Below are 22,875 nucleotides of genomic sequence, written 5' to 3'. Positions count from 1 at the left end.
CCTTAGTATTGCCCAACTGATGGAATTATCACCTGGCCAATACTAAGGAAAACAAGATCTGTCGGTGGCTCTTGAGGACCAGAGTTGGGAAACATTGGCCTAACAATCTACCGTTGTACGCTGACTTCTGAGTTCTAGTAACAACCATCAGAATTGAGAATGCAGCTCTGAATTATAACACAACTGCAGGACAAGATGAGTATAAGAAAGTATCTACAACTTCACTAAACTTTTTATTCGCAAAATATATGTAAGTTCAGCTGGCCTCGTACACAGTTCCATGACAGATTGATAGAACCACAAGCGGTGCTCGGATAAAAAGATGCAGGTTGGAATCAGACAAATGTAAAGCTCATTCCCAAGTAAACAAGGGGTAGGTAGACCGCCACTCAGACTCCAGACGTTGTATAGTAAGAAATGTAGCTATAGTCAATCCGTATAAGGGACAAACGAAAAACAGGACATTCTGGCAAAAATACCCTGACACTGGCCTATGCGTTTCGAACCGGAATGTCTGAGCCGTTCTTAATTATGGCTTCCTATACAACTTCTGGAGCTTGAGTGCCGTATTTTCTTGGGAATGATCCTTACTGAACTTTGTATGCAGATGCCACTGCATCTAGAGGTTTGGCGTACACCTACTAATGGGACATTTCAGAAGAATGCTGCGGAAACTTTCTGGTAATGAAGGATATGAAATGTTCATTTTATCCAGTGTAGGTTCAGGTAAAATACAAAGATACAATAACTTACATGGTTGTTCTAGCCACAGCAATCACTAAGTATTACATTCAGGTCTGGAGAGATAGCCACACAGCATAAAAGGCACATTGGTACATAGAGGCACAGAAGCATAAGGCAAGGCTCACACCACACAAAATTGGTACAATTGAGGAGCAACTTTTCCCCAAATAATGTTTTCATTTTAAAGGGAATCTGTCATCAGGATTTTGCTACCTAATCTGAGAGCAATGAGATGTATAGGCAGAGACCCTGATTCCAGTGATGTCTGGTGAATTCTAAAGGGCTTCAGAATATGTTGGCGCTATATAAAGTTTTTTTATTAGTAGTATGTATAACTTACTGAACTGCTTGCTGTAGTGTTTTTTTTTTTAAATAAAATCACAGTTTTATCAGCAGGAGATTATCAGTAGAGGACTAGTAAACCTGCTGCCATGTAGTCTAACCCCCCCCCCCCCCCACCATTGATTAGCAGCTTTCTGCGTATACTGTGCATAGGCAGAAAGCTGTCAATCAGGGTGTGGACGGGGTTATACAGGGTTTGGCATTCAGAGAACTGCTAGATCTGCAACAGAGAATATAGTTTTAATCAAAACTGCAGCAAACAGCCCAGTAAGATAAATATCACAGGAATCAATGTCTCTGTCCCTAAATCAGCAAAAACCTGGTGACAGATTCCTTTCAAGTGAAATCTACAATTTTGCGGTGATAATGGTGTCTTCCTTTAAGGGGTATTCCCATCTCCAAGATCCTATCTCAATATGTAGTAGGTGTAATAATAATAATAGCAAATATCGTCTATTAGAAATGTAGTATAGTTCTCCTGATTCGCTATATCACTTACCCCATGTGCAGGGCATTACCGTAGCTTAGATATCCATGGTTATGACCACTATTAGTTAACTAACTTTCACGTGATCAGTGCTTGTAACCATGAATACATAAGCTACTGCAATGCCTGCACATGGGGTAAGCGACATAGCGAATCAGAAGAACTATACTACATTTCTAATTGTGGATGTATTTGCTAATACTACTACTACACCTACTACATATTGAGATAGAAATTATATTAGAAATGGGAATACCCCTTTAAAACTGCCTCCAGAAAAAAAACTGTTTTGCAGACTTGTGGATTCATCCTACCTTCATGTAAAGTGTTATTCCCAACCTTCCAACGTGTCACCTGTCCACAGGATCGCTGATAAATTGCTGATTAGTGAGGATCTCAACTCTATCACCCCCACTAATCCAGAGACCAGAGCTCTAAAATGACCTGTCGAATAAGAGTGTTTCATTCATTTTCTTTGTCGGCAATTTTTGGCAGTCGCATAAACAATGAATGAAGCAGAGACAGCGCATTTCAGAGCCTCTGGATTGGTAGGAAACCATGTGGTTGGACCCCCACCAATTAGTAAGGTATCATCTATCCCGGGGAAAAGTGATAACTTGCAATGTTAGGAATAACCCTTTGAATCAAACCAGATAAAAATAGCAATAACAACTATAATTAAAAATGTAAAAGTGACACCAAGGTCATAAAATACAGTGGCTTGCGAAAGTATTCACCCCCTTGGCTTTTTACTTATTTTGTTACATTACAACCTGTGTTTTAATATTTTTGTAATTCGATTTGTGTGTGTCATCAGCATTAAATAGTTAAGTTGGTGAGGTGAGAAAAATATATACATAAATACAATTTATGGGATCAAATAACTAAAAATTATCATGTGCATATGTATTCACCCCTTTTGCTATGAAGCCCCTACAAATTTCTGGTGCAAGCAATTACCTTCATAAGTCACATGGAAGTCCACCTGTGTGCAATGTAAGTGTCACATGGTCTGTCAGTATATACACTTTACTTTTTCTGAAAGACCACAGAGGCTGCAACACCATTAAGCAAGAGGCACCACTAACCAAATACCACCATGAAGACCAAGGAGATCTCCAAACAACACCATGAAGACCAAGGAGATCTCCAAACACCACCATGAAGACCAAGGAGATCTCCAAACACCACCATGAAGACCAAGGAGATCTCCAAACACCACCATGAAGACCAAGGAGATCTCCAAACAAGTCAGGGACAAGGTTTTTGAAAAGTACAAGTCAGCGTTGTTTTATAAAACGGGCAGCACAGTGGCTCAGTGGTTAGCACTGTTGCTTTGCAGCGCTGGGGTCCTGTGTTCAAATCCCACCAAGGACAACATCTGCAAGGCGTTTGTATGTTCTCCCCGTGCTTGCGTGGGTTTCTTCAGAGTTCTCTGGTTTCCTCCCACATTCCAAAGACATACTGATAGAGAATCTAGATTGGGAGCCCCGATGCGGACAGCGATGATAATGTATGTAAAGCGCTGCGGAATATGTTAGCGCTATATAAAAAAATAAAGATTATAAAAAAAAAAAAAATATTCCAAACTTTGATGATCCCCCGAAGCACTATCCATTATTATCAAGTGGAAAAAACATGGTACCACAACAAACCTGCCAAGAGAGGGCTGCCCACCAAAACTCTCAGCTTGGGTAACAAGGGCATTAATCAGAGAGACAGCACAGAGACCAAAGGTAACCTTGAAGGAGCTGCAGAGTTCCCAAGCAGAGACTGGAGTATCTGTTCATACGACTACAAGCCATACACTCTATAGAAGTGGCCTTTATGGAAGAGTGGGGGGAAAAAGCCTTTACTTACTTACACAAAAAAAATTGTAAGGCTCATTTTGAGTTTCCCAAAAGTAGCGTGGGAGACTCCCCAAATGTATGGAGGAAGGTGCTGTAGTCAAATAAGACCAAAATTTTACTTTTTGGCAATTGAGGTAAACGCTCATCACTCCAAAAACACCATCCCCACAGTGAAACAAGGTGGTGGCAGCATTGTGCTGTAAGGATGTTTTTCAGCAGCAGGGACAGGGAAAATGGTCCGAGTCGAGGGGAAGATGGATGGTGCGAAATAAAAGGGATATTCTTGAGCAAAACCGGTTTCAGTCTGTCAGTGATTTGAGACTTGGATGGAGATTTACCCTCTAACAAGACAATGACCCAAAGCATACTGCTAAAGCAATACTCAAGTGGTTTAAGGGGAAACATGTAAATGTTTTGGGGTGATCTAGTCAAAGTCCAGACCTTAATACAACTGAGAATCTTGAAGATTGCTGTTCACCAGAAGAAACCATCAAATTTGAAGGAGCTGGAGCAGTTTTGCCTTAAGGAATGGACAAAAATCCCAGTGGCAAGATGATACTTAACCAAAATCTACAAAGTACTGACTTTAGGGGGTGAATAGTTATGCACACTGAAGTTTCCAGTTATTTTGTCCTATTTTTTGTTCACAGGGTTTATGTTCATTTTGCTTCTTGTAGGTTTTTCTGATACATGGCCATTGTGAAACATGCACTTATGTGCTGCATGTATACCAACTTAAACCAAGGTTTTTTTTTTTGGTTCACAGTTGTAGGCATGTGCTTTACATGCACTGATGCAGACCCTCAAAGAAAAAGTGAAATTTCAGGTTGTGAGATAAAATGCCAAGGGGGGTGAATACTTTCACAAGCCACTGTAGATTTCATTCACATTAAACATGATGTCAAGACAATATAGTGAATAAGATGTAAATCGGCACAGATGGATTTTTCAACACAAATCAATCAATTCGTGGTGTTTTTCAAGATCTCTGCTTCCGATTATTGAATAAGAACCTTTATGGCGTACAAATATATCCATAGTCACGTGTCCATCACAGGACCAGGACAAGATGTTATCTACTGGAAGGTAAATGATGAAGGATCCTAATGAATGACAGCAAGCAGAGATCTGGACAAAGGTTAGAAATTTATACAAAGAGTCCGTGTGAAAATTGTATAATTCTTCATCATACAAAGAAGAACATTTATTTGCTGACACCGGGCAGGTCCATTTATCACAGAACCAAACACGGTTATATGGATTTAAAACCTTTTCTACTTTTCCATCTGTTCCGCTTTTGGATAAAAGATACAGAATAAAAAATGAGCGAATATTAATGTGCAGGGAAGGCTTATCCAGAAACCATTGTACGGAAATATAAGAGTTCTAGGATATTCAGCCGGTGTGAAATGTATCAGACCCTGTAACACAAATCATATGGAAGACGACTTTCATAAGGAATATAAATGCATCCACTGATAGAAAAATAGAAAAACCTTCTAATATTCTTACCATGTGATTAGAGATCAATGTAAGAAGTTGCGTACATGAAACGGGGAGCACAGTCAACGACACAGGCTGCGTCCACATATTGGGAGAGTTTCTGGTGCTTACGCAGAACATACCTATATACCCTTATTCATTGTCACTTTGGCCTCCATCAGGGGGGTACATATAAGCATACTTTTTTTTTTTAAACTGTTTGAAAACAATGCAGACCGCTTTTCCGTATAGACTGAGTCACAGTAAAAAAAAAAAAAAAAAGAAAAAAAAAAAAAAAGTATACCATGCCCTATACATTTTCTCTACAGTATGGCCAATGCACGACATACACCACTTTATGGTGGTATATGTCAAAGGCTACATTGAAGAATAATCATAACATGATGTAAGGCTTTAATGAGATGTGAACACAGCCACAGTTCTGTATAATAAGCCCTACGTGTTAAAAGTGTCATTCTCCTTTAAATAACTATATACTGGAATATACGTCCTCTGTTTCTAAAAAAATATAACAAATGTCATGTCAGTTTTATAAATGAGCAGATATTACATGACAATATAATCTATATAGAGATTGTTAAAAAACTAGGATATGCTGAAACCTTAACAAAATATTACATTTATCGATACAAACTCCTCTCTGAAGTTACAGGTTGTAGAAATATTCTTCCTTCCATGGACAGAAAACCTTCTTACCCTGTTTAGCACAGTGATTATTTCCGAGTCTCGGTGTCATAACCAAGGCTTTATGTGGCATGTGGTAACACACAATGATGGAGATGTATCAATGCGAGGGCGAACGAGAAACCGAGCCGTTGCTCATTGCAGCCAATCCGGTTTCAGATCAAATTCAAAAAAATTAAGAACTGAAATCTCATTGGTTGTCATAGACAAGTAATCCATTCTTGTTTTACACTAGCTTTGATAAATCACCCCCATTAGTTGCCATTTATGACACCTTGCAACTGCTATATATTGCAAATTTGCATGTGTAGCGCACTAGAAAAATTCCAAAAATAATATGGCTATGCTGGTTGAAGAACACTAGGGCTATGCTGGTTGAAGAACACTAGGGCTATGCTGGTTGAAGAACATGAAATGTTTGACAATTTGCACATCGATTGACCCTAAGAAGTCTCCGAACCCTAATTCTATTATGTGCAATTAACTCATGAACTCATCATGAAAAGAGACATAGATGGAAGTTACACATATTTCCCACCATTATTTAGCAAGGTTACAGCAGAATCTATATATATTGTCCATCTGAGCCTCATTAACGGTGCCTATAACCAGCTATGAGCCGGGCCGAGCAGATCCCCCAGACCAACTTTAATATCCAGTGATGAGACTATTAAAAAAGTTCTAAAATTAAAATAAAGATTCTACTCAAATGACAGAAGGTCTGGATGAGGACCCTCATTATCTAGAGTTGTTTTTCTCGGCCAAGAACTCCAGTCGGAATGATTGGTCTGCTCTTCTATGAGGTCTTCCTGGCTGACGCAGGACTTCACTCCTTTTTTGTCAGAGTTGTGAGATGATTCCCTGAGGTTTAGGTCAGGAGACTCCTTGTGAATAAGGTCAGGGACAGACAGAGCAGTTTCAGGAAAGGCTTCATTTTGGTTCTCCGTAGACTCTGAAATATCAGCTTCAGCTAGTCCATTAGGCAATGTATCTGGCAGGCTGTTGGGTGACTGAAGATCGTTGATTTCACAGACAAGTTCAGAAGGGAAATCAACCGCTAAATCCAAGCTGACGGCCGTAGAAATAACTGGCTTTTCTGGGCTGCTCAGTACAGGGTTGGAAGAGATCATCATATCTTGAGTGGTCTTCAAAGCTCGGGAAACTCTCTTCTTTATTACTGGTGGCGGTGGTTCAAGTCGGGGGAAACTCTCCACAAGCTTGGATCTGTAATAATTGAGAGAAAATTGGGCAATGTATTAACTCAACAACTAATAAGGGAATGAAAATAAATTTGCAGTTAAAACACATCCAATGTCAAATTAACATGTTTATACAGAAGTTACTGTTCACTGTACAATGGCTCCAAGGCATATGAGGAAAGTCAGGTGCGAAGAACTGCCTTGAAGCAATCGATGAATATTTTGATCTATTTTCTTTTCCTTGAAGGTTTTAGTCTACAGTAGCGACCAAACGTTTAGCATTTTTTTTAAAAGGTGTGATTACTTCTGTCTGATTGTTGTGATGCCATTTTCCTGATGATGTTGGTAAACCGGAAGCAAATGGTTGTCCATATATATATATATATATATATATATATATATATATATATATATATATATATATATATATATATATATACACATATACATATATATACATATATATATATATATATATATATATATACACACACACACATATACATATATATATATATATATATATATATACACACATACACATATATATATATATATATATATACATACACACACATACATATATATATATATATATATATATGTGTTTGACATTGTTTTATGATGTAAGGTACCAACCAAGCACCTACAGTGAAACATGGTGGTGGCAATATCATGGTTTGGGGCTGGTTTTCTGCATCTGCCATTGGCCCTCTGCATATAATTGATGGAAATATGAATGCTACCATGCACAAGGATATACTGGAGAATGTAATGCTGCTACATGATAAAACCAAAGTAGGCAGGGGATGGAGATTCCAGCAAGACAATGATCCTAAGCATACATCCAATTTAGTCAAAAACTGATTGGCAAAGAAAAATGTTCGCCCGTTGCAATGGCCAAGCCAATCCCCTGATTTACACCCTATAGAGCACCTGTATGGATGAGTTAGGGCGACAAGTTGAATGGTTTGCAGATTTGCAAATGGAATGGAGCAAGATCCCTCAAGATGTCTTATACCCTAGTGGCTTCAATGCCCCATCGGTGGGGTGCAGGAATTAAAGCAAGAGGTTATGCTACAAAATACTAAGTTATGGCATTGTAACCAATGAATTACTCTCTATGTTATGATCAATAAATAGTATATGCAAAACTTTTGGCAGTCAGACAGAAGTAATCACACTTTAAAAAAAATGCAAAACTTTTGGTCGCTAGGCTACTGTATTTATTTCCCTGGCTCAACAACTCATGGTTGTCGTCCTGGGTCGTGTGCACATCAGCGTAGTCAGGATCTATGTAGTATGGGTTCCCAATAACTGTGCATGCTACAATCCATGTGAGATCATGTACAGAAATACTGTCACACACAGGAGACAATACCTGCATGTAGATAGACCCCAAGTACAGTTTGTACCTCTGTGTGTGTTTATGGAACCAGAAATGGTTTCAAGCAGAAAAATTATTAGTGGACCAACCACTAATCCCCCTCAACACAATTTTTTTAATCCACTGCCTAGAAACAGAGTTAACAATATATTCATCCATAACTAGGAAGAACTTAGGAGCCTACTGAAAATTACTGATACATGGTGTTAAAAAGGTTTTCATATAATCAAATCTATGTCCAGCAGTCCTACAGACAGGGCCCGCTGTACAGACACAATTGAATATAATGGTGGAACAGGGAGCCGCAATGATGTCACTAGATCGCACCTGCTATGTGAATACTTGGTCCACATGCTGCACAGAACGGGAACGGGACTAGGTGAATAGTTTTTATTTTAATTTAACACTCCTTACTTGGAGAGTGGGAGGTCTTCTCCCTTGAGATTCTGAGGAGTGTGTGATTTCCCAGTACATCCCCCTGCACAGTCTGCCATGGCAGCTGTCCACAGAAATACACAGCCTGCGCCACCTTTTACCCCGATAAACTAATGTGTGCACCCTTTCCTCTGTAACTATACTCTTGTACAGTACAGCTGGTAAAATCTGCACCCTACAACTCCATTCAAAGTCAATAACACTGAAGAAGAAAGCTGAGTGCATGGATAAGGTGGCAATTTGTTCAAACCAAAATACCCCTTGTAGCAAAGCAAGGTAGGCTAGGATTAAATCCTAGCACTCTAGGTCCTGATTAGGTGCACCTGGATAGCCAGGACTAGACCAAGGCCATGGGTTCACTGGTCAGTCAGCTGGGGGAAGTTGAGCAGAGTAGGTTGTCTTGGAGCTGGAGAGAGACAAGCCAGAATCTATGAGAAGAGACTGCACCTGCTGTGTTCACCAAACCGCATGCATCAAAGGCAGCTATGGAAGATCGCTGTTTTGTGTGACCGAACTGAGACTAGCTCAGACGTGTAAGTAGCCAGGGTCTGTATTGTTTAGTTAGTGTCTGGACAAGGGTGGGGATTTGGGATTACGGTTTTGTTCTGGTACTGTACAACCAGTGGAAATAAACATTATTCCGTGTGTGATACAAAAACCCTGTGGCTTAGTGGTCCAAGCGGCTACTCCATAAAGTAAACTCCTACACCCTTTAAAGTTTTTAAAAGGATGTCACCTTAAAAATCTCCAAATGACTAAAAGTACAATTCTAACCATATAAAATAATGGAATCCAATAATGGACAAGCACTCACATTTCTTCATTCCCAAGACTGAGAGTCCGCTCCTTGATGGACAGCTCGGATGCTACGTTCTTGTTGACTTCCGTGATCCCAATATCCCCTTTGTCAGTTTCTTTTCGTCGTAGAAAATCATTCACTTTTGCTCCAACTGCTTTTCCCAGGTTCTTCAAGTGCTGGGTACTGCCTGCCAAAATGCCGACCCCCGGTAAGTCCGAATTACTCGGAATAGGTTTTGCCAACTGATTTAGTGAAGAGCTCAGCTGTGGCTTTGGCATATGGGCTGCAATGGAGTTCTGGAATATGCTTTGGTCAACTGTGAAACAAACATAGGGTTAAAGGCTACTAAGTATCAGAGGACATGAATACTATTATCTTAACACATCATTGTACACAGAAGAAGACACTGACCATCAGACAAGGTGCTACCAGCTTGGATAGCTACGCACGCGGCATACAATTTCTCTTATAACTTTGCATTATAAAGGAAATCACCAGCAGAGAGATACCGTCTGTGAGGCCCCCAGCCACGAGGACACAGACAAATATATTTAGATCCTCATTAGGTAAGAGTTAGACGGTCGTATAACTCCGACGAGGATCACAACGCAATGCTTGGACTGGCCATCGGCTCTCCTGGCCCGAGTGTGACAGCTGCATAGAAATACATGCTGTCACGCTTGGGTCAGGAGAGCCACTTGTCAGTCCGAGCATTGCGTTGTGATCCTCGTCCGAGTTATACGGCTGTGTGACTCTTCCCTTATAGAGACACATTATCGGCTGTATCAGAAGTTAATGACCTGCTTTAGGTCTGTACTTTTTCAGCTTTAAGTTACATATCGAGAGTTACAAGAAGATGAGCACCTCCAGCAGCAAATGAGTTCCAATCAGAAAACCATTATTATTACTGGCAATCTTTCAGTATTATTCCCCCCCCCCCTCACCCCCAAAACTACTGAGAAATCAGAGTTTGAATTGATATGCAAATGAGGCTGAAGAACTATTTGTAGATCTGAAGCCTCTGTCACGCCAGCTCTATTCCACACCGAGCACCGCCTCCTCCTACTTGACTGATAGTCTCTATGTTGTGTGATTTCAGGAAATGGAGCCGTCAGTCAAGCAGGAGGAAATTGCTCTGGTTGGGGAATAGAGCTGGAGTGACAGAGGCCTCAGATCTACCATAGCCATTTGCATATGAATTCAAATGCTGATTTCTCAGTAATGGACTGGCAATGTAAAGGTATTGCTGGACTGGTCTTTAAAAGAGCTACATGCACATATAAATAGTTTTGCGGGTGAAATCCTGCTGACAGATTCCCTTTAAAATCTCCACTATGTCCTATGTGTATTTTCTTCCTTTACTTGGTCTCCTAAAAATTTGCATTCCATTATTATTATTCCACCTCTGTTATCTAACACTCATTCTATCACGTGAAATGATTTTCAGTCTTGCTTAAAAATGATAATTCTCGGCAGAACATCGTCTTGTGTAAACAGGACATATGATGCAGAGAACGACAGTCGAAAGCACACATAGCCATCTGTTACTGACCGGTCTGTGCACATAGGAACTGTGGCTATTAAATGACCGCCAACTGGCTTACATTACATGTAGCTGATCTGCGGCCTTTAATGCGGTGGGTCAGCAGATCTAAATGCCCACTTAGTTGCTGGGCCCCATAGCAGCTACTTTGTCTGCTAACTTGGTTGCCAAGAGTTCCTGTGTTCTCTATGAAAAAGACACTGCCAGACTTCCCTGGCGGTGGTTTAGGATCGACCATTGAAATTCCAAGAGTTGGGAGAACCCCATACACATTAGAGCGTAAAGTTTAACACAGTCATAGGTTTACGACCCCAATCCAATGTAAGCAGAGCGTTATAGAGCCTCTTAAATAGGAGGTAGGAAAAGTATCAGCCAGAAACCCCTATAACCATCTCTATCACGTATCTCCTCCAACATGATGATTTCAGTGCCCCATTCACATTTACAATATCTAACGGGATATGCCAACATTACTGACAATGGGACCACACAACAGCAAGATAATCACATACCTACATCAACACAATACACCAATACTGCAAAAAGAAATACACAAAATCACAGGAAACACAGCATCCGAGTCACAGAGCAGGTCGGCCTTTCAGCCTCCACAAACACAAATTTTCACAACCGACCATCAAAAGGGCAACATGAAAGTCTTACCTGACTCCGATTACTCGGATAGCAAATTAAAGGAGGAAATACAAAAACATTTGAATCCAAATATAAAAGAGGTTTGGCAAAAAGAAGCACCGCACATGCAGGGGGTTTATCAAAGGGACAGGCAGATTTTATATTTAGAGGCGCAGATATTCCGATCTTATAAAAAAATATACAAAAAGCTACTGAAATCTACCTGCATGCTCACCATATCATGCCACCATAGAGCAGAAGTATCTTTTCTTACTAGCAATATCTTGTACAGTTTTGTATATTATCTTTGATTTGATTCTGCAATGGTTGTTGTGGGTGAAATAACCAATGCAAACGTCTACAGTTTCCATGATTCCTCTACATCCAGCTGTCTGCACGCCCCTCTGTTAGAACGTTTATGTCTATTTTCGAGATATTGTTGGAATAATTCACTAGCCTAACATACAACACAGATCTGCTGGATCTGGAGACTGTGCTATCTGCTGCCCAGCATGTACAACACAATCCCTCCTCAGCTGGAGGAGAACTAAGGAGCAGTAGAAATGAGGGGCATGTGATGTATGACTTCTTCTACTTTTGGGGGTTGGAAGAGTTAACCATTAGTGATGAGCGAGTATGTTATGTTAAGCCTTTTGGCGAGCATGCTCGGGTGCTGGCCAAGTATCTTCAGCGTGATCGCCAAGTATCTTCAGCGTGCTCAGGTGTTATGTTTCAGTCACTCCCGTGATCATGATTTTGCGACAGTTTGACAGCTTTAATACATGTGAGGAATGTCTAAGAAACATGCATTCCTCACATGTATTAAAGCTGTCAAACAGTCGCAAATCATGAGCACTGAGTGACTCAAACATAATGGCTGAGCACGCTGAAGATACTCGGAAAACACCCGAGCATGCTCGTAAATCTCGAGTAACGAGCATGTTCGCTCATCACTATTAACTATGTTTTCAGTACAGGACCGCAAAGAAGCAATTGATGAACACCAGAAACAAGGCAATGTCCCTGCAGCAAGACTGGAATATAGAGCACGCTCAGAAATTAGCTTGCGTCATACACTGCTCAAAAAAATAAAGGGAACACTCAAATAGCAAATCCTAGATCTGAATGAATGAAATGTTCTCATTGAATACTTTGTTCTGTATAAAGTTGAATATGCTGACAACAAAATCACACAAAAATCATCAATGGAAATCAAATTTATTAACCAATGGAGGCCTGGATTTGGAGTCACCCCCAAAATTAAAGTGGAAAAACACACTACAGGCTGATCCAACTTTGATGTAATGTCCTTAAAACAAGTCAAAATGAGGCTCAGTATTGTGTGTGGCCTCCACGTGCCTGTATGACCTCCCATCTGATGAGGTTGCGGATGGTCTCCTGTGGGATCTCCTCACAGACCTGGACTAAAGCATCCGCCAACTCCTGGACAGTCTGTGGTGCACACTCCAGCCACATGAGGTCTGGCATTGTCCTGCATTAGGAGGAACCCAGGGCCAACCGCACCAGCATATGGTCTCACAAGTGGTCTGAGGATCTCATCTCGGTACCTAATGGCAGCCAGGCTACCTCTGGCGAGCACATGGAGGGCTGTGCGGCCCTCCAAAGAAATGCCACCCCACACCATTACTGACCCACTGCCAAACCGTTCATGCTGAAGGATGTTGCAGGCAGCAGATCGCTCTCCACGGCGTCTCCAGACTCTGTCATGTCTGTCACATGAGCGCAGTGTGAACCTGCTTTCATTTGTGAAGAGCACAGGGCGCCAATGGTGACTTTGCCAGTCCTGGTGTTCTGTGGCAAATGCCAAGCGTCCTGCACGGTGTTGGGCTGTGAGCACAACCCCCATCTGTGGACGTCGGGCCCTCATACCACCCTCATGGAGTCGGTTTCTAACCATTTTTGCAGACACATGCACATTTGTGGCCTTCAGGAGGTCATTTTGCAGGGCTCTGGCAGTGCTCCTCCTGTTCCTCCTTGCACAAAGGAGGAGGTAACGGTTCTGCTGCTGGGTTGTTGCCCTCCCATGGCCCCCTCCACATCTCCTGGTATCTGCTCCATGCTCTGGACACTGAGCTGAGAGACACAGCTACCCTTCTTGCCACAGCTCGCACTGATGTGCCATCCTGGATGAAATGCACTACCTGAGCAACTTCTGTGTGTTGTACTGTAGACACCGCCTCATGCTACTGTACCTCTAGGGGTGAGAGCAATGGCAAAATGAAAAAGTGACCAAAATAACAGCCAAAAAGGATGAGAACAGACAAATGGTCTGTGGTCACCACCTGCAGAACCACTCCTTTATAGGGGGTATCTTGCTAATTGCCTATCATTTCTACCAGTTGTCTGTTCCATTTGCACAACAGCAGGAGAAATTGATCCATAATCAGTGTTGCTTCATAACTGGACAGGTAGATTTCACAGAAGTGTTAATGACTTGGAGTTACATTGTGTTGTTTAAGTGTTCTTTATTTTTTCAGCACTGTATATTGCAGCTACCGGCTATGTTAGAGGCAGGTGCTGATTGTATAAGGGCAGCTCAATAGCTGCTGTTTAACCGTTTAAACACTGCCGTCAATATCTGGACAATGTTTGAAATGGTGCAGACGTCTATTTGGGCGCCCACTGCTCTTCCACTCCCACCCCCCCCCCCCCCCACCCCAATGCAATAGCGGAGAGCCAATAGAATACCATGACAGTTAGGGTCTTGAACTTTTTTTCAAAGTTCTGATCTTTTTAAAAACTTTTTTTTTTTTAAAGTTTGGTATCAATGTAATCGTACTGACCAGCTGGATCAACTTTCCAGGAAATTTTTACTGTGCAGTAAACACCCCTTCCCTTTTTTTCTTCACCATTTCATCCTATTTGGAATGTGGTTTCTCATTTTTTGAGTAGATTATACGATTATGTGAATGACGCCATTAAAAAAAAACAAAAAAAAAACTTGTAAGGCAAAAAACAGGCCCTCATACAGCCATGTAGGAGGAAAAATTAACAAGTTATGGCTCTTGGACTAAAAATAATAGTTGAATCCTTAATTAATTTGTTTTATCCAAAATAGTTACACTAGTGTCATGTAGAGACAAGTCGAAACATAAAGATTACTATGAATTATTAAAGTGTATTAAGCCAACCAGAGATGCTATCGTTTTTGTTAAAATTAGTACGAAGGTTGATAAGCTCTCACACTGTAGGGGCTGCTCGGGTCATCCGTTAGACACGTTGAATTTTAATCTTTGGGGGAAAAAAACAAGAACATTTAGCTGCAAAGGGTCTACGACAACAAGGGGAACCTGTCATTCAAAATAGCATCTGATGTGCAGGCAAGGAGGAGCTGATCAGATTGACTTACATTATATGGGAAAACTTTCAGTAAAACTTCCATTTTATTCCTTTAAATCCCTGGTGTATGTATGAGTCCAGTGGGCGGTCCTATTCAGTGACTGACAGTCTTTCCTGTATGCAGATGGCTATAGGACTGAAGCATACAAGCACCCAGGTTTTCAATGAATAAAATAAAACTTACACTGAATCTTTTTCAGCAAACCTATATCCCATTCTTCTCATCTTCTGATGACACCATGACCCATTCCTTTTGGGATTTCAGGTTTGAAAACTGATCCCATTGTAGCAAGCGTCTACTAATGGGATGCTCGCTCTCCTGTACTTTGAAGGTTTTTTTCTAATTTTATTAATGTGAGTAGTAGCTGAGTAATGAAGGGCGGCTGGATACCATTGGCTTGAATGATTTCTTCTTTAATGGTCCTATTGATTCCGATTGTTTGCAGTATCTGATGGTGTTTTATGAAGTTTGTTCAGAGTTTGGAGTTCTGTTCGCTTTAGATAAGATGGATAGAGATGGGCAAACCCGAACTTACAAGTTCAGGGTTCGTATGGAGAGGGGGAAAGGGAGAGGAAGATTTTTTTTTCCTTTTCCAGTTCAGGTACCATGTATTTTCAATGGGGTTCAGGTTCTGGTTGAAGTTCGGGTACTGTTCTGCTACCCAATTTGAACTTTGAAATAAAGTTTGGGTTGGGGACCAGAACCCAAACTTCCACAGGTCTGTCCATCCCTAAAGATGGATTTTGGGTGTTAATATTGACACTTGTCTAAGGTCAATGATGCCCATAGAGCTGAAGACCCTGTGTAGTAAGTCACAAGGTACTGCTAAGGAGATTCAATCCCTGTTAGGCCTCTCTGCTTTTGCGTCCCGGATTCGCTGATCTCAAATTTAATGGAGATGGTTTTGTTAGAATTAATCACCGTGTCTGCAGCAATCGTGATCTAGGAATGGGGGGCTGGGGGGATTCCTTTGATAAGAGTATAATGATACATCTGGACAAAAAAGGTGTCTTAGTAGCAATAATTGCTTTTCCTCAAAGTATCCTCTGGTGGTAAAAAATATTGAGACATTTGATGAAGTTTATATAAATATCTGGATGAAAGCAACACATTCTCCTGAAGCCAAAAATAATGTAGTTGATGCACAGTTATTATTTCAGTGTGACAGATCCTGCAAGTTGGTCCCAAGGTCAGAAGAGATGGGAGAATTTTGCCCCATGAGATTAATTTTCAGGTAGAAAAGTACTGAAAAAGTCAATTTCTGATAGAACATGGACTGGATAGGTTAATGCATTAAATGGAATCTGTTACGATTTTGAGTGCCCCATATGAGAGCAACAAAATGTAGGGGTAGAGACCCTGATTTCAGTGCTGTATCACTTACTGGGCTGCTTGCAGTAGTTTTGATAAAATCCCGGTTTTATCCGCTGCAGATCTCTGAATGTTGAGCATTGTGTAAACTCGCCCACACCCCTGACTGGCAGCTTTCTGCCTACGCTCAGTATACACAGAAAGCCGCCAATCAGTGGTGTGGGCAGGGTTATACAGAGCTCATAATTATGGAGGACTACATGGCAGCAGGTTTACTAGTCCTCTAGTGATGGTCATCTGCTGATAAAACAGTGATTTTATCAAAAATACAGCAATCAGAATAGTGACACATCGCTGGAATCAGGGTCTTTGTCTCTACATTATGCTGCTCTCAGATTAGATGGTAAGAACCTGAGGACAGAATCTTTGTTAACAAAAAGGGATAAAAGTGGAGTCAGGTAATGTGTTTGCATATTTTACCTATATAAAATCGTGGAACAAGCCACTTTGGCTGTTTTTTTTGTTTAGGGAAAGGCTTGTAAATGTGAGCAAACCTTAATCTGGAGCATCATTCTTCATTAACGTTGTCGGTAAGTGCCAACAAATAGTGATTTTTATTAAATTTAAAGTAACTAAGAGATCAAAGAAAACATAGTTTGCCAGGTAGTGGATTCCTGTCCAAATCTTCCAGGATATCTAGATATCAAACAAACCAGAAGATTGTGGAACATCTTTGGGCCTTGGTCAGGGGGTGAATCAGCTTTTCTCCCAATTCTTCCGGTCTGTTTCGTCTCCAGGTATTTAGCAGTCAAATCAGGAGGAGAAAATGTATTATTCCCACATAAGCCTGGAGCAATAGCTTCTCAGCTTCAATTTAGGTCTGTATTAAAGCAATGTCTGCAAGAGCTAGGTTTGCAAGGTCAGCATTTTCAAGACTGCAGTAGTCAGTGAAATTTTGCTTTATAGGGTATGTCAGGCCGATATTGACAGAAGTGGAGCTTATTCTTCAGCTTTCCCAAGTTAGACAGCACGGATCGAAGGACATTCATTTACACAACAGACTAATCGAAGGCCTCCAGAACGTTACACCACAGATAGATTTTTGCATCCTGATAAAGTAGTGGACATCCCCTTTAAGTTAGTTGTGTGAGAGGCCAACAAGTCAATTGGGGAACCTTGTTGAGCAGTTGAGTGAACAGTAGGGTTTAGAGAGCATTCTCCTTACCCCTAAGACAATTAGCTGACATTTTCTATTCAAATTTCGATTTTCAGGTTTGAAATCGGTTTAAAGTTCAAGATTAAAGAGGCCGTGGCCAATTTTCATGCAGAATAAAAGCATGTGTCATTCATTTATTTAAGCCATTTATGATCCTATGTGCCAACATGTATTAACACTGGCACAGTAGAAAACAATTGTTGGCGTTACTACGAGCCGTACTTACAGGCGATCATAAGGTTTCGCATCTGACCAGAACACTGAATCTGATCTTGATGTGGATGACTATTAGTACAAGCAATTTATTGATTTCTAATATTTCCAGATACTGTCTCTAAGAATGGAAACTCAGATCACCCAAAAAAACAAGATGGTCAAGAGCTCGTAAAATCCCGCTGCTCCCCAAAAACCCAGCCGCCTCCTTGTCATCCAATTCCTAGCATTGACAGCAAGAACATTCTCTGTGCCCAGGGATGGACATCTTGAGGGTGTGGGGGGTAATGGTACCAGTAGAGAATGGATAAATGGGTAGAGAGATTTCGCTGAATGAAAAAAAGGAAGGAGTCAGTGGCACTGACTTATCGGAAATGTAATTTTCGGGTTCTCGGGGAGAGGTTGGTCTCAGTGGCGGACCCCAGCTGATCAGTAAGTGGTCCTCTACCCTATCCATACAGATACGGAATAACCTATTTTGAGAATAACCCTTGAAAAATTATTAATATAATGTTCCGATTTTGCTGAAACCTTTAAGGCTATGTGCCCACGTAGCAGATTTGATGCAGAGCGTTTTTGCCTCTCTCTGGCAGAAAAACGCATGCAGATTTACATGCGTTTTTTCTGCCAGAGAGAAGCGTTTTTTTCAGCGTTTTTGCATGCGTTTTTTTCAAGCAGTTTTCCAAGCAATTTTGAACATCACTTGGAAAAGTGCTTGACAAGTTGGTCACACAATATAAATCCATGCAACCGGCATGGATTTATAATGTGTGACCAACTTAGATACTTTAAATGCAGCATCTATAGTAAAAAAAAAAAAAAAAAAAAAGAATTAAAAAGTTAAAAATAAAAAAAACCCTGTATACTCACCTCTCCGGTCTCCTCCCAGCAGCGATCCGCTCTCCTCAGTGTCCCGCGGTGTACTGGCAGGACATGCGGTGACGTCATTTAGTCATCTGATGGTCATGCGAACATCAGCTGACCATCAGGTTTTTTTTATTTTTAACTTTTTTATTTCTTTTTTTCACCGCGTGGTAGCCGGGATGAAGAGGAGTTGTAGTCTCCTCTTCATCCCGGGTACCACACGCACCGTGATTACGCTGCTAATTTGCGGCCATTGAATTTAATTGAAACGCAGCAAATCCACATATACCTGGGGTAGAAACGCATTGCGAATTTGGAGCGCTAATTAGAAGCATCATGTGCACAGCACATCCGAATTCACATTGATTTGCATGGCAGATGGTTTTACAAGCGTTTTCACGGCCGTAAAAACGCTACAAAAAAGATACGTGGGCACATGGCCCAAGAGGAAATACTACATAGGACTAGAAGAAAAGATAGAAATATAAGGTTTATTGTCATTACACTGAACACAGAACAGACAGGGAAAGTCAGCATTTCTCTAGGGAATCACCAGCGCAAGGATTTACAGGCAAAGAGTAAAGTCCTAAGATCAGGGACTGGGAGGCCTCACCGGTTCATCCTTATTGGCTAGGTTTGTACGGCATTACATTATTGTCCTTATCACTATAGTGCATGCAGGGGCGTCACTATAGCGCGCGTAGGGGTTGCAGTGGTACTCAGTCTCTCAAGCCTAGGGTGTCCAAAAGGTCTGTTTGGCCCATACAATAACTCCAATATTATTACAGAGCTGTGATAATAGGTAAATGCAAATAAAAAAAATCCTTATCAAATGTAAAAAAAAAGTGCAATGCAGAACATCATGATAAAATATACTAAGGATAGTATAGTATAGAGAGAATCACTTCTTATTTTGGCCACTGGTTCCCCTGTAACTATAAAGTCTGTGGATCCATGTATCTTGAGTGAAGCTGGTCATACGCAAGTTATCTGTCAGCAGATGGTTATAATGAGAGAACAAATAATCTGCGGTCCTGAGTAAGCCAGGGTCAGAGGGGTTGGATTTCTACAAGTCTGATCCTTTGTTTTCCCAAACTCATTACTGAATGTGTGTGTCTAGGGATGTAGAAGCCGTCAGAAAACAATGGTATGGAAATGGCCCACCTAAGCTGCACTGGTGGGAAAGTGTAACTTTTGCAACTTTATGGGAGTTGGTGAAAGTGGTTGGTCCTTAAAAGGAATCTGTCAGCAGGTTTTTGCTACCTCCTCTGGGAGCAACATAATGTAGGGAGATAGACTCCGATTCCAGCGATGTGTCACTTAGTTTACTGGATGCAGCTGTTGTTGAGTTCTTAGTAGCAGAGCTCAGAAAGCTGCCCCCGCCCACACTACAGCTCTACATGTACTTTGCCTATCGACAGTGAGCTTCTTATCAGAGGAGGGGGCATGGTCAGACCAGGACTCAAATGCAATGTAGTCCATGCAGTGATCATCTCCTGGTGATAAAACCTTCATTGTATGGAAGCAAGAGCACACAGCCTAATAAGTGACACATTGCTGAAATCTGTGTCTCAGCTCCAAACTCATGCTGTTCTCAGATTACACAGCAAAAACCTGCTGACAGATTCCCTTTCCCTTTAAAGAGCACCTGTCCCCAGGTAATAGTGCCCAGCTTTTTGTTCATAATTTATTACCGTATTTCCAGTATTCCGAGATATATATATATATATTTTTATATGGTATATTTTTATATGGTATATTTTTATTTAACCAGCCTCATGATTCCATACATTTGGGCCATTTTATTTAGTGCTGATCTTTAGTCTTTATCAACGCGGCAATGCTCACAGGGTAATTATGCAGAGCGGCCTAAAGACGCGCCCCAGAGGATCCTTATAGGCAAAGACAATATAAGTAGCACCAGATAACAAGGGCCTATATCTGGTGATTTAAAAAAAAAAAAAAAAAGGGGGTGAGGTGGGGTAATACTGATCAGCGGGAATAAGATTTAATAAAAAATGTGCTAATTTTGACTTGACTCTCTATCATGCTATATTTTGGGACGTGCTAAAAGTGGAAGCTAGAAACCTGAAAAATGTCCACTCCTTGGAAAGTAAGCTACGGACAATGTGAACACAAATCAATGCACTATTCCTTCATTTTCATGCAGATTTTCAGCATAACTTTTCCCCCCAATACCTTCAAATTATGTCTGTAATTTACTGCAATAATATTAAAACACTTACCGATCCCAGTCTTTTCCCATGTCCAGTTATGATCCTCTTCTGGCCCCTGTAACCCGAAATCAGACTATTCAGCTTGTTTTGAGTCTCAGACTTACATTGGATAAGCAGCACTGCCTTACACAGTGTGAGCCGGAAAAGTGGAAAAGCGGTCACGTGGGCCAGAAGAGGCAGGAGGGGGCTGGAAACTGCGGTAAATGGCGATTGGTAAGCAGTTTAAAACACTTATGTTACAGAAATAACGACGATGAATTAGGGGAAATAAAATGAGCTAAGACATTTTCTTCATGGCACAGTGCAGGTGGCCACCACTACACTCCAGGATATAAAGGAATTGTGAAGTCACTTGTACAATTTAAAGGATAAAAAGTAAAGGTTCAAAGCATTACAGATAGAATTAGCTGATTTTTTCCCCTTTGTTAGCAATCACATGTGTAATGAGTGCAGTAATATATTCACCGGTCGCCATTGTCAGCCGTTTTCAGCGGCGCTCTGGTACACTACGTCGGCACATAACAGCATTTGTGACCTGCTGTGTGGAGCAGAGGTCGGTTTTTAAAATTACTCAATGTTAATCTATGAGATTTGCATTTAGAAAGTAACAATTGCTCCAAACAGAAGATGCTGTGCGATGGAGCAGGGCTCAAATTAGGTCACGGGACACCATAGTGAACCGGAGCGCCGCTGAAAACGGCAGAAGACGACAGCAGGTGATTGCTAAAAAATAAATCACTAGAGTGCTACTTCAAAACCATCTTATTAGCTGTCCCATATTGCCAGGGAAAGCTACCAGCACATGGCTAATGATATTCTTCAAAAGTCCAACATATGGAGGATATTGAACAACAAAGAAGTGTATTGCAGGACTGGAAAGAGAAAGCCACTGCTCTGCAAAACGAACACTGGTGCCCGTCTTCAGTTTGCTAAAGGTCATCTCGACAATCCAGAAGGCTATTGGAACAGTGTTTTCTGTACGGATGAGACCAAAATAGAGTTTTTGATTGACATGAGAATCATTAGGTTTTGAAAAAGAAAAACACTGTATTACAGCATAAAACTTCATACCAAGTGTGAAACATGGTGGAGGTGTCAGGGTTTGGGCTTGTTTTACTGCATCTGGGCCAGGACAGCTACTATCATGAAACAATGAATTCTGAACGATACCAGCAAATTCTAAAGAAAATGTCAGGACACCTGTCCATGAATCTCAAGAGGGCGTGGGTCATGCAGTAAGATAACAACCCAAGCCGCACAAGTCGTTCTGCAAAAGAATTGTGAAAGATTAAAGTAAATGTTTTGGAATAGTCAAGTCAGAGTCCTGATTGTAATCCTTTAGAAATGTTGTGCAAGGAACTGAAGCGAGGAGTTCATAGGAGAAAACCCACCGACATAAACAAATGCGAAGCTGTTTTGTAGGAAGAAACTAGCTTAAAAGGGTATTCCCATCTCCCAAGTTACTATCACAATATGTAGTAGATGTAATTATAATAATATTAGCAAATACCTCCATTTAGAAATGCAGTATAATTCTTCTGATTAGCTAGGTCACTTACCCCATGTGCAGGGCACTACAGTAACTTAGGTATCCATGGTTACGACCACTCAGTGACAGTTAGTTAGCAGTTGTAACCATGCATACCCAAGTTACTGCAATGCTCTGCATATGGCATAAGCAACATAGCGAATCAGGAGAACTATACTACATTTTTAATTGGAGGTATTTATATAAAAGGTTCACATACTTTAGCCACTTACAGACATGTGATATTGGATTATTTTCCTCAATCTAAAAATGACAAAGACTAATATTATTGACTCATTTGTTTGTTTTGGTTCTCTATCTTCTTTTAGGACTAGTGTTAAAATGTGATGTAGTTTTAGGCCAAAGTTATACAGAAATATGGAAAATTCTGAAGGGTTCACAAACTTTCAAGCACTGCTATGCATGAGAATCTATAGGAGAAGACTGTGGCAGGATAGGTTAGGAGTAGGTTATGTCTGTAAAAAAGTGATTTTCCAACATAAATCCCTTATGAATCAATTACACATCGTACATAAGGG

The 22,875-nt window shown here is 40.9% G+C and overlaps 1 protein-coding gene across 2 annotated transcripts in view; it reads right to left on the bottom strand.

Moving 5' to 3' along the window:
- Window positions 1–214: 214 nt before the first annotated feature.
- The window catches only part of LOC141156745 (carboxyl-terminal PDZ ligand of neuronal nitric oxide synthase protein-like), a 110,506-nt gene continuing 87,845 nt past the window's right edge, over window positions 215–22,875 (bottom strand). For both annotated transcript variants that reach the window (XM_073643080.1, XM_073643081.1), the window contains exons 11-12: window positions 9,446–9,746; window positions 215–6,834 (exon numbers count right to left, since the gene is read on the bottom strand). In XM_073643080.1, the coding sequence (XP_073499181.1) occupies window positions 6,312–6,834; window positions 9,446–9,746 (824 nt within the window). In that variant the 3' untranslated portion in view covers window positions 215–6,311. The remainder of the gene's footprint in view (window positions 6,835–9,445; window positions 9,747–22,875) is intronic.

The sequence above is a fragment of the Phyllobates terribilis genome, unplaced genomic scaffold (assembly GCF_046119375.1).
Source record: "Phyllobates terribilis strain yellow unplaced genomic scaffold, ASM4611937v1 Scaffold_8__6_contigs__length_399053987, whole genome shotgun sequence".
NCBI lineage: Eukaryota > Metazoa > Chordata > Amphibia > Anura > Dendrobatidae > Phyllobates > Phyllobates terribilis.
Note: the sequence above shows the minus strand (reverse complement) of the source record. Positions and strands in the feature narration are given on the sequence as shown.